Source organism: Anoplopoma fimbria, chromosome 23 (assembly GCF_027596085.1).
Source record: "Anoplopoma fimbria isolate UVic2021 breed Golden Eagle Sablefish chromosome 23, Afim_UVic_2022, whole genome shotgun sequence".
Classification (NCBI taxonomy): domain Eukaryota; kingdom Metazoa; phylum Chordata; class Actinopteri; order Perciformes; family Anoplopomatidae; genus Anoplopoma; species Anoplopoma fimbria.
In genome coordinates, this window is record NC_072471.1 from 1,943,473 (window position 1) to 1,955,767 (window position 12,295).

The 12,295-nt window shown below is 38.8% G+C and overlaps 1 protein-coding gene across 1 annotated transcript; it reads right to left on the reverse strand.

Moving 5' to 3' along the window:
• On the reverse strand, nucleotides 1–10,911 carry cwf19l1 (CWF19 like cell cycle control factor 1). The gene is given in 15 exon segments (XM_054624796.1): nucleotides 1–676; nucleotides 1,213–1,311; nucleotides 1,445–1,564; nucleotides 2,674–2,883; nucleotides 2,968–3,047; nucleotides 4,443–4,561; nucleotides 4,563–4,603; nucleotides 5,244–5,393; nucleotides 5,888–5,972; nucleotides 6,766–6,881; nucleotides 7,472–7,686; nucleotides 7,776–7,877; nucleotides 8,466–8,550; nucleotides 8,634–8,718; nucleotides 10,829–10,911. Coding segments are annotated over 15 exon segments (1,674 nt in total). The 5' UTR covers nucleotides 10,852–10,911; the 3' UTR covers nucleotides 1–532.
• Between the last annotated feature and the right edge of the window lie 1,384 nt (nucleotides 10,912–12,295).

The following is a 12,295-nucleotide window of genomic DNA, read 5'->3' on the forward strand; positions in this document are numbered from 1 at the left end:
TAACATCACACAAGAAAAACCCAAAATAAGAGTTTAATTGTAAATCTTTTACAAAATACAAACTTAAATGTTTTCATCCACATAATGCACATGGCTACTGTCACATAATCAGCCAATCACAGCACAGAGGGGCGGGACTAGAAGGAACAACACTCTTGGAGGGATAAAAAAGAACAGCCTTGTAAACACATAGCTGGAGCTGGTTAGCGTAGCTTAGCATAAAGACTGTAAACAGGTGGGAACAGCTAGCCTGGCTCTGTTAAAAGGCAACAAAGCAGGTGGATTTTGCTACTTTGGACAGAGCCAGGCTAGCTGTTTCCACCCGTTTACAGTCTTTATGCTAAGCTAAGCTGCTGCTGGTAGCTTCCCATTTGCTGTACAGAAAAATGATAGTGGTGTCTTTCTTCTCATCCATCTCCACCTTCCACCTTTCTTTTCTTTCAAAATATAAAAAGTAGGAAATTCTGTAGAAAGTGTGTGTGTGTGTGTGTGTGTGTGTGTGTGTGTGTGTGTGTGTGTGTGTGTGTGTGTGTTAGTCCTCCCAGGCGAAGTCGTACGGCTGGAAGTCGTCTCTGAGCTTCTTGCAGCTGTCCTCCTCCTCCTCCCGGCTCTGTTTACACTCCTTCCAGTCGGCCCGAGTCGGGATGTTCAGCAGAGCCTCGCTGGCCAGAACCACACCCACACACACACACACACACACACACACACACACACACACACACACACACACACACACACACACACACACACACACACACACACACACACACACACACACACACACACACACACACACACACACACACACACACACACACACACACACGGATATTAAAGAACACACACATTGATAACACAGGAAGATTCCAGTATGCTGCTGTTTGTTTACATTTTGTCACATTAGCACCATTAAAAGTTCTGAAGCGTCTTATTTCTATTATTTCTAACCTCCACTGGAATGTTAATCACGTCCAAATGGAGTTTAAAACATAATTACATTAACATTAATCTAGATTCCATTGTCATTTTACACCTTTTTGAATTAAAATGAGGTATTGTTTTCTGAAATATTGAGTCATTTTAGGCTAAAAAGACATAATAACTGATTGTAAATTGTATCAGTGACACAAGTTTTTCAATAATAGGAGCAAAAGTATTTGTGTTTAAATGTCTACTCATCAGTAACTGTGGATGTAGAGATAAACTGTCTTACCTTCCAAACTGCAGAGGGAAGTGTTTCTGGATGCGGTAGTAGAGTTTCTCCCCCGTGTCCAGCTCCACGTAGAAGTACGGTGTCCCAGGAGGAGCAATCTGAACGCAAACACATTTAAACCAACTTTAAAATTCTGGCCTGATGCATAGTGTAAATAAACTCCTACAGTCTGTGTGTGTGTGTGTGTGTGTGTGTGTGTGTGTGTGTGTGTGTGTGTGTGTGTGTGTGTACCTGTTTGAGGTCGGTGTGTTCAGGGATCTCCATCATCTCCATCTGTTGTTCCTGAGCCTGGACCATGAACGCCTCCTTGATGTCCTCGGTGGTGCAGCGGTCCAGCGGCACCGGGACGACCTGAACAACGACAGATTCAACACTCGAGATGAATCCCAAACCTCCGAAGAGCCATCAGCGACAAACACGGGGTGGACAAAATAATAGAAACAGCGGCCAGTGTCCAAAAAAGATGATAAACTAAAGTTTATACTCCGATGTGTTCCAAAATCAGGACTTTTAACCCTTTTAGGCAGAAGTTCAGTTAAAGTTTCACAATTTTTTTTGTCACATGACCGTTGGTCTCAGATGAAACAATCATGGCTTCATAGTTGCTAGGAGGAGCTCAGAATTGAATGATTTTTACAGAATCTGGTTAAAACAACCAGTTTATTCAGGGCAGAATTTTAAATAAAACATGTAGAATAAAATGTTTCTGATGAAATATCATAATTATAAGCTTCGATCTGGCTGCTTTCTCTGACGGAGGCGTTCGTCACACATGATGTGTTCAAGGAGCAGACGATAATCTGTTTTTACATCTTCTGGTTGTGACAGTTTAGTTTTTTAGTTGCCTTTTCTGACGGAGGCGAGTTTTCTTTAAGGATGCTTGTCTCAAATCTTCTTTATTATTATTACAATTAATTTGAATGTAGGATGCATTAATTTGTAGTACATAAGTTGAAACTAATAAACTGGCAGCTGAGTGCATATTAATTTAACATCTACCCCACATATCTGGACCGACAGAAAACTGATCAGCAACTATTTTCATAAAAAGTCAAAACAAAGTCTGGATCCTGCTTCTTAAATGTGAATATTTGATGATTTATTTTAGTTATCCATTATAGTAAATTAAATACTTTTTGGGTTTTGGACTGTTGGTCCAACAAAACAATATTTTTTTATGATTTCACAATTTTCTGACTAAATTATTATCTGCAAAAATAATTAAATTAGTTGCAGCTCCCAAAAACACCCAATAAACTGACAACTGAGAATGTTTTCTAAATTAAAAAGAATAAGTTGCATAAAAAGGGTTATTTAACACCAGATTGTGAAGTGAAACAATGTAGTGTGATTTATATTCAGCACCAAAATGAACACATATTCCTTTACTTTATAAATATATAATATCTGACAGTGACTCCTGGTTGAGTGTGTGTGTGTGTGTGTGTGTGTGTGTCTACCTGCAGCTGCAGGTGTTGGCTCCTGTAGTTCCTCTCAAACAGCACACAGCGCTCTCCTCGGCTCTTGTAGAAGCTCTTCAGGGCCGTCTTGTACTTCTCCATCTCCTCCAGAACCTCAGAGCTCAGCTCCACCACCGACTGGTAGTGACCGATGGGGAGGATCAGCATGTGCTGAGGCGTCAGGCTGCCTTTGGCCAGAGCCAGGTAACACTAAAGACAAGAAAACACATGAGCACCTCTAAAATGCTGCATGTGTCTGGATGAATATTCATAATTATGTTGGAGTGAACTCACGTGTTCTCCTATGCTGATGACGAGGTGCTTCTCCACCTGAGGACTCGCCAGACAGAACCAGCACGGACCGGTCGGCTGAGCTGAAAGAATAAAAAATAAATAAAAAATGTTACAAGTTTACGGGAACAATTTCATCTAAAATAAAACAAATAGCAGCGCATAAATAAATGTCTTCATATTCTTTATAGCACACAGTTTTCTACTGTTATTGGCAGGAAATCAACTCGCATTTAATAGGAAAATGAAATTATTTTTCAGTAGGAAGGAAGCAAAATTAAGTGTTTTTGTTTTATGCATACTGACTGTTTTAAGTTCACTTAGTTCCCAGTGTGAACACAATACAAAGTTCTGCTTATATGTAGTTTCTAGTTTGAATAATGTGTGTTAATTCGGCTCGTTTTGAACGGACACTGTTTTTTTAAGCATTTATTAAAGTGCTTTGAAGGTAGAGAGATATATTTTTTAGAAAAACGACTGAAGAGAAAATACGTGTTCATATTAATCTTAATAATCTAAATCGTTTTCTCTCCTGTGTTTATGACTCAAGTTCAGCTGAAAAAAAGGTTTTACCAGGATCAAACTTCTAATTTCCTTATTGTTTTAATAATATTTGAAACTACAGTCTAAATAGGATCACTGGGTTAATATGATACTGAAGAAAACTTAAAAACATGATGATTTGCAAGCAGGTTCTGCAGTTATGAGAAGCGTCTTTTTCCTTAATGATTTATTTTTATCATGGTGGTTTATTTTTTGGTTTTGTTGTATGGTATTTGAAAATGTTGGTTTGGTGTTGATCTACACCATAATACTACACCGTCTCCTCCTAAGAGGTCAGGTGGTGTTGTTGGTGGTGGTGTTGTTGGTGTTGTTGGTGTGTGGTGTTGGTGGTGGTGTTGTTGGTGGTGGTGGTGTTGTTGGTGTTGTTGGTGGTGTTGGTGGTGTTGGTGTTGTTGGTGTTGGTGGTGTTGGTGGTGTTGTTGGTGGTGGTGGTGTTGGTGTTGGTGGTGGTGTTGGTGTTGTTGGTGGTGTTGTTGTTGGTATTGGGTGGTGTTGTGGTGGTGTTGTTGGTTGTGGTGTGTTGTGTTGTTGGTGATGTTTGTGATGTTGGTGGTGTTGTTGGTGGTGTTGTTGTTGGTGTTGTTGGTGGTGTGGTGGTGTTGTTGGTGGTTGTTGGTGTTGTTGGTGGTGGTGGTGTTGTTGATGTTGTTGGTGTGTTGGTATTGTTGTTGGTGGTGTTGTTGGTGGTGATGTTGGTGGTGTTGTGGTGTGGTGGTGGTGTGTTGGTGTTGGTGGTGTTGTTGGTGTTGGTGGTGGTGTTGTTGGTGGTGTTGTGGTGTTGGTGGTGGTGTTGTTGGTGGTTGTTGGTGGTGGTGTTGGTGGTGGTGGTGTTGGTGTTGGTGGTGGTGTGGTGGTGGTGTGTTGTATTGTTGTTGGTGGTGTTGTAGGTGGTGTTGGTGGTGTAGGTTGGTCACGGTGTGGTCTGCGGGGCTGTTTGTGCCCGTCTCCTCCGTCATGCGGCTGATGATCTCGTCCTCGTCCGTCTCCGTCTCCGTCAGGATGTCTCTTCCTGCCGCGGCCTCGGAACCCCCCCCTGCTTCTTACTCAGGTCGAAGAAGAACTGATGGGCCGGCTCCTGAGCGGACGACAGGAAGGACACACAGAGAGACGGTGGGGTTTTTCAAAATAAAAGTGCATCAGATGGCCTCATTTAGCATTTAGAGAGTATTTTATTTTGAAAGTGGCAGCCATGATAAGAGCTTATAGAAATCTTTAGGTGATAAGAAAAACAACTTGAATGCTTTCTTTCCTAATCTCCTTCAGCCTAGGAAAGGAAAGTTTATTTGTTTAGCACCTTACGACACTTCCACTAATGTCTAATAAGCTCAAACGATACATTTAACTTCATTTTATGGTTCTTTTTTTCGTGTTTTTAAATGCATTTCACGGAAAGTACTTTAGACATTTGTGGAAGTGTCGTAATAAGTATACGACATTTTTAAGAATAGCCTAAAACATGTTTTGCGAGCTCTCGGTAAACTTTTCAGCATCAAATTCTAAAGTTCAGGTGAACGTTTGTGCCAAATTTGAAGAAATTAGTTGTTTCTGAGATATCCCTTTCACAATAAAAGGACCGGCCGGACATAAGTGGCCGATGCAGAGACATAATTAAGATAAAAAACAATCATAAATGACCAATAAAACAGTTAATGTGCAGTAATAAAGTTGTCTTAAATGTAATAAAGGACACATTATCTAATATAAACACTCTGTACCTCCTCCTGTGTGGTGCTGAAGTCCGTCTTGGGTTTGTTCTTGTCTTTGGCGGAGCGTCTGTAGGGGTTCTCCGTCACGTCCTGAGGCTGCTTCACCAACTCTGACGGATCCATGGACTTCATGGGGACGATGTTGAAGGCGTACAAATACTGCAGACAGACAGACAGGCAGACAGACAGACAGACAGACAGACAGACAGACAGACAGACAGACAGACAGACAGACAGACAGACAGACAGACAGACAGACAGACAGACAGGCAGACAGACAGATCAGGATGTGATGGTGACACTCATTGTATGGCAGGATTTTAAAGTCCTCTATGGTTTTATTTTATTGCCATTTCCTGTTATTTTTAGCCTGCATTTGTTTAAGTTTGGCATATTAGCACAATTAAAATAAGCCGAGTGATTTATCAGCAGCTCCTGTGTGCAGTGAACACATCAACGTACAGACGACCATCACTGGATAACTGACACTGAAGGAGTTCTCAAGCCGGTTCTGCAGTTAAGAGAAGCGTCTTTTTCTTCTATGGTTTCTAAGCAGAGTTTATTGCATTAGATATTATATGTTATGATATGAATCTAAAAATGTGTGTTTCACGTCTGTGTGTTCAAGGCCGACGTAGATGCGTGAGACACACCTTCTTCTTGGCGGGGTTGTTGACGGTTGCCAGGGCGATGAAGCGGCTGACGTGTTGAGCGTTTTCCTGGAGAATCACATGATTCCTGAAACACATGAACAGCTCTGTGATAACAAACGCTATGATGGAGTATTAGAGCCACTGTAGCTCAAATAAATAATAAATAAATACAGAGCCGAGGGAGGGGGGGTATAATCCCAGAAAGAACTCATTATTATTATTTATTTATTTTTATGATTAATTTATTATTTAATTAATTTATGAGAAAAAAATTCACAAATTAAGAGAAAAAATTCACAAAAGTATGAGAAATAAATTAAATAATTTACAAAAATAATTAAAATTTGTCAAGTAACCACTTTGATTCCCTTTGCAATTATTAATATGGAATACTTGCAATTTTAGCCCAAAGTCAAAATAAAAAAAAAAATCATTAACATCCAGAGTTTGAAGAGCCTTTGCCGTTAATTGGATCCATTCAGAATATAAAATAATAATAATAATAATAATAATAATAAATAAATGAATAAAATCTCAGATATTGTTTATTTTTTATTATTATTTAACACTTTAATCTCTGAGATTATTTGAGTTTTTCTCTCATAAATTTAACATTTCATTCTTGGATATTTCAAATTTAAAAACAGTAATTCTATAAAAAAATGTTTTAAACCAACAATGGTTGTTTATTATAACTCAGGAGGAATTATGAAAATCACTAAGACGTCAATCGGCAGGTGGAACTTCAGTAAAAGTACAAAAAAATGTAGAAATACTCCATTAATGTCCTGCTTTCACATTCTCACAGTGAATAATCATCATTCAGCAGAAAGCTATTGTTCCTGACCCTCATTAAGGTGAACAGAGAGACGGTCTACCTGTACGGGAGTCTCTCGTAGTGAGCGCCCTCTAGAGCAGCAAAGTGGTATCTCGGCTTCAGGTGGTCGGCGAGGTCGGCCACGGAGCCGCTGCCACAAAACTTAGTGTTCACCTCCTGAAACACGAGACAGCAGCAGAGGTTTAAAGTTAAACAACAGGAGACACAATGATCCATTTGTGTTGCTGTTCTGGAGCTTTTGACCACATCGCACTGTCTTCCTCAGCAGGTGAAGTTTGCAAAGCTGTTATGGAAATGTAGACGTTCAAATGTCATTTTATTCATGCATTAGTATTAAAAAATATATTTATTATAACCAATTTTACTATAACAATTAATAAATTAACCAATAGATGAATATTTTTATTTTATTTTATTTATCTATTTTATTTTTATTTATTCATTGATTTTTTAAAATTTTTTATTTTACATTTAAAATAAAAAATAAATAAAAATAAAATAAAAAATTAAAATTAAATAAATAAATATAATTTGGGCAACAAAATCAAATCAATCAATTGCTGAAGTAGGTTTAACACTTTTGATACGACTAAGTATTTTGATTTAATGCGATTAAATTCAGTTATTATTATAAGTTATTGGATATTCCTTTATGTAACAGTAAAGTAACAGATGGAACTTCCATACGACATAAAAAGAAATAGATTTCGTTCATCAATAACAGCATCTATATAAGCAACGGTTACCGGGGGGTTCCCGTACTGCCACACTCCTCGGGGCCACTGTGACGTCAGCAGGACGTCGACTCCTCTGAACTTGGAGCTGCCGGTCAGCGGGGCCACGAGGGCCGACAGGTCTTTGGAGGTGAAGCAGTGAGCCGGGGCCGGTTCCTGCTGCGCCTCCCGACCGCTGACGTAGGCGATCTGTAGTCCGGACACGCCCGTGAACACACCACGCCGACCTAAAGACACACAGAGACGTTTAATGACCGATGAGACTCCAGTTAATCCAGAGCTCCGGGTTCAGAGGCCTCCTCCTCATGACTGTTACCCAGATACGTGATGTTGTCGGCCAGCTCGCAGCCGTCGGCTCCGGGGAAACTCTTCACCGTCTCCTGACTCGCTGCTCCGAGGATGTACGTGTGGATGGGAGCTGAGGAGGGACAAAATAGTTATATTTGAGCTAAACAAAGTGAAATACACACATGTTTTCTTTAGTTTTAATAAAATAAAATAAATCTTCTGGGACAAGCTAAGACCTGACAGGTATTAAGAGGTTGTGTATTTATTTAATTTAAGGTAATGCAGAAAAGGTCATGGAAAAAAAGGATGTTTTTTTTGCTCAAAAACACTGTAAACAAAAAACATACATTAAATTATTCTTATATTTATATTCTAATGATTAAATTATGCTTTTTTTTCTTCAGCTGGTAGATTTTGAGGGTTGCAATTGTGTTTTACTCATAAAAACAATACTATAATCATGTACTTCACCTTTCTTTTACCTGTTTTACAGATGAAATAACATTTAAAGCAAAAAAACACTGAAACAAACTAACGACGGACTCAAACTTTGGTGCAACACAAACAACAATGTGCACAGAAAAGTTGCAGGAAGGTTAATTAAAACGTGTAGCGTGCGTTCAAACAAAGCTTTAAGTTTCTGAGTCCTTAAAGTGGTTCCTGGACAGGTTGACACAGTGGAAACAGGTCAAACAGCTGGTCATCCAGATGTTTGTACCTTTCTTGGCTCCGGTTTTGTACTGCTGCCACTCGGCTTCGGCCTCCGGCGTCGTCCCGAAAAACTCCCCGACACACAGCAAGAGCTGCGAGGAAACAACAACCAAACATCAGAATCAGATTCATTATGTTTCTGTGACTTTATAACTAGATTCTCACGCCGGCTCACATCAAACTGGCCCGTCTTCTTCTGGATGGTCTGGACTCTGTTGAACAGAGCGTTCAGCCGGCCTCCAACGTCTCCACACGCCAAGCTGCAAACAGACACAACTTTATTACTCTTAAAACACGTGAACAGTAATTCACAACAAATACGCAGTCGCTCCACTCGACTTAAATAAACAGAATAATCCTTTAAAGAAGCATTAAATCTGTTATGCTGTTCATTCTGTACACATGACATCTGTTGACTTCTGTCCATCCTGGAGAAGGATCCCTCCTCTGTCGTTCTCCCAGAGGTTTCTTCCTTTTTTCTCCCTGTTAAAGGGGTTTTTTAGGGGAGTTTTTCCTGTGAATGTGAGGGAAGGACAGAGGATGTGAGGGTCTAAGGACAGAGGATGTGAGGGTCTAAGGACAGAGGATGTGAGGGTCTAAGGACAGAGGATGTGAGGGTGTAAGGACAGAGGAGGTGAGGGTCTAAGGACAGAGGATGTGAGGGGAAGGACAGAGGATGTGAGGGTCTAAGGACAGAGGATGTGAGGGTGTAAGGACAGAGGAGGTGAGGGTGTAAGGACAGAGGATGTGAGGGTCTAAGGACAGAGGAGGTGAGGGTGTAAGGACAGAGGATGTGAGGGTCTAAGGACAGAGGATGTGAGGGTCTAAGGACAGAGGATGTGAGGGTGTAAGGACAGAGGATGTGAGGGTGTAAGGACTAAGGACAGAGGATGTGAGGTGTAAGGACAGAGGAGGTGAGGGTGTAAGGACAGAGGATGTGAGGGTGTAAGGACAGAGGATGTGAGGGTGTAAGGACAGAGGATGTGAGGGTGTAAGGACAGAGGATGTGAGGGTGTAAGGACAGAGGAGGGTGTGAGGTGGTGTAAGGACAGAGGAGGGGTGAGGGTGTAAGGACAGAGGAGGTGAGGGTGTAAGGACAGAGGAGGTGAGGGTGTAAGGACAGAGGATGTGAGGGTGTAAGGACAGAGGATGTGAGGGGTGTAAGGACAGAGGATGTGAGGGTGTAAGGACAGAGAGGAGGGTGTGAGGGTGTAAGGACAGAGGATGTGAGGGTGTAAGGACAGAGGATGTGAGGGTGTAAGGACAGAGGATGTGAGGGTGTAAGGACAGAGGATGTGAGGGAAGGACAGAGGATGTGAGGGTGTAAGGACAGAGGAGGTGAGGGTGTACAGATTGCTTCCCAGAACAGTTTTTCTTCACAGCATAAGAACTATTTTATGGTGTTTTGTTTGTTTGTAAACATATACATGCAATTTTTAAAGATATATTTTCAATTCGGCTGCCAAATACGTGTTGTTTACATCAGCAATTTTGGAAAAAATGTAAACAATCCTATTTAAACTCCCACATTTCTATTGTCCCATTAGAACCTGTCACACTGCTGCTACACTGGGAGAGGTTATAAGCATGCAGAGTGTTCCAGTCACTAGTTTATGCTTCCATATCAGCTTTTATGATGTTTATATTAATGTTAAAGAGCAACATTAAATGATGTAAACAGTTAATATCAGTTCTCTGCTCCCTCATCTCAGTGTGTTACTTGTGGCAAATATATTGGTAACAATATGGCCTCAATCTAAAGTTTCTTCTGTCAGATTTAATGATTTTAAAGTTTTTACTCTAGTTTTTAATATTATTTAAGTATTATATTGTATTTTTTTCAGATTCATGCAAGTAGGATGCTGATTAACAAAACTACAAATCAGGTACGCATGTCTTTCTTCTGTGAAAATGTAAATTCATTTTTTATGGAACTCAATTGACTAGTCCTGTCATTATCAGTTAAACATGTACAACATTTATTTTTGGATTGTTTGGTACATTAGATGTCTTTAAATACAAAGAAATGGGTTTTAAAATGTATCAATAAAGCTTTTTTTCCCACACCAACAGTCCAAAACCCAAATAAATGCAGTTTTCAATTCTATTTAAACACAGAAAAAAACAACAACAGATAAACAAAACTGAGAAGCTGCAACAAATTAATACAATATTAAAAATGACTTTCAATTACATTGAGTGACGTCACATTTCTGCAGAGCCTCAATCACATCCTGGATATGTTGATCAGCCCTGCAGCATTGTGTTTATTATGCAAACATTATAGCGAATAGTTTATTATTCATTAAAATAAAAACACATTAAAACTTCACATATCAAACATTAAAGTCATTATAAAGTCACACTTACACCCTCACTGGTTTGTCCGCCATGCTTTGTCTCAATATTCTCAGTCAGTGTTGAAATGTGTTTGGATTTCTGCAGCTTGGTCCGTCGCTAATAGCGGTCCGACCGAAACGAAGGCGGAACTATTAAAGTTTTAACAAATCTCTCGTATTTTACGTGTAAAATGTGGTCAAATTATTCATTTGGGGAAATTAGAAAATGTATTTAATGTCAATATATATTTTTTAACATCTAATTCACATTAATTCAGTCAATACAATGAAATAAAGAAGTCAAGTTGCTACCCGGAGAGATTTAAGAGCGGACAGGGTGGTTGCCAGGTTTGACTCTTTCACGTATATTTATAAAATAATAATACACTTAAACTGCATAAACGCAACTCAAGGTCCACTTACTGTCTTTTTGAAGATCTTCATCACTGATCTGAGATTACTTGAATTCATTTTGGAGATAAATTAAAAAAAAAATCAATTATTTTCAATTAAATTGTTCTGTATTTGAAGATAAACATGCAACTAGGTTTTCAAGTTAAATTAACTTTGAAATTATGTTTATGAATCTCAAATTAAATGGAATAACTTGAATGCAGATTACACATTCAATGCTTTTCCCCCAGTTCTAATACATGAATAGGCAAAATAATATTCTAAAACTAAAATGCATGAATCATCAAAGCATTGCATTTGTTATTTTATTATTTACATTTGAATACAATTAAATAAAAAATGAATTGAAGAAGTCTAAAGCATCTTTATCAGTTCTCTGCTCCCTCATCTCAGTGTGTTACTTGTGGCAAATATATTGGTAACAATATGGCCTCAATCTAAAGTTTCTTCTGTCAGATTTAATGATTTTAAAGTTTTTACTCTAGTTTTTAATATTATTTAAGTATTATATTGTATTTTTTTCAGATTCATGCAAGTAGGATGCTGATTAACAAAACTACAAACCAGGTACGCATGTCTTTCTTCTGTGAAAATGTAAATTCATTTTTTATGGAACTCAATTGACTAGTCCTGTCATTATCAGTTAAACATGTACAACATTTTTTTTGATTGTTTGGTACATTAGATGTCTTTAAATACAAAGAAATGAGTTTTAAAATTCATCAATAAAGCTTTTTTTCCACACCAACAGTCCAAAACCCAAATAAATGCAGTTTTCAATTCTATTTAAACACAGAAAAAAAACAGATAAACAAAACTGAGAAGCTGCAACAAATTAATATTCAGAATTGTGGCTGAAAAAATGACTTTCATTACATTACATTACATTACATTACATTACATTACATTACAGTCATTTAGCAGACGCTTTTATCCAAAGCGACTTACAGGAAGTGTATTCAACATAGGTATTCAAGAGAACTACTAGTCACCAGAAGTCATAAGTGCATCTCCTTTCTTAAACAAGCATCTAAGAGCATAAACCAGAGCAAAAGTACAGAAACAAACTAACACTGTATATAGC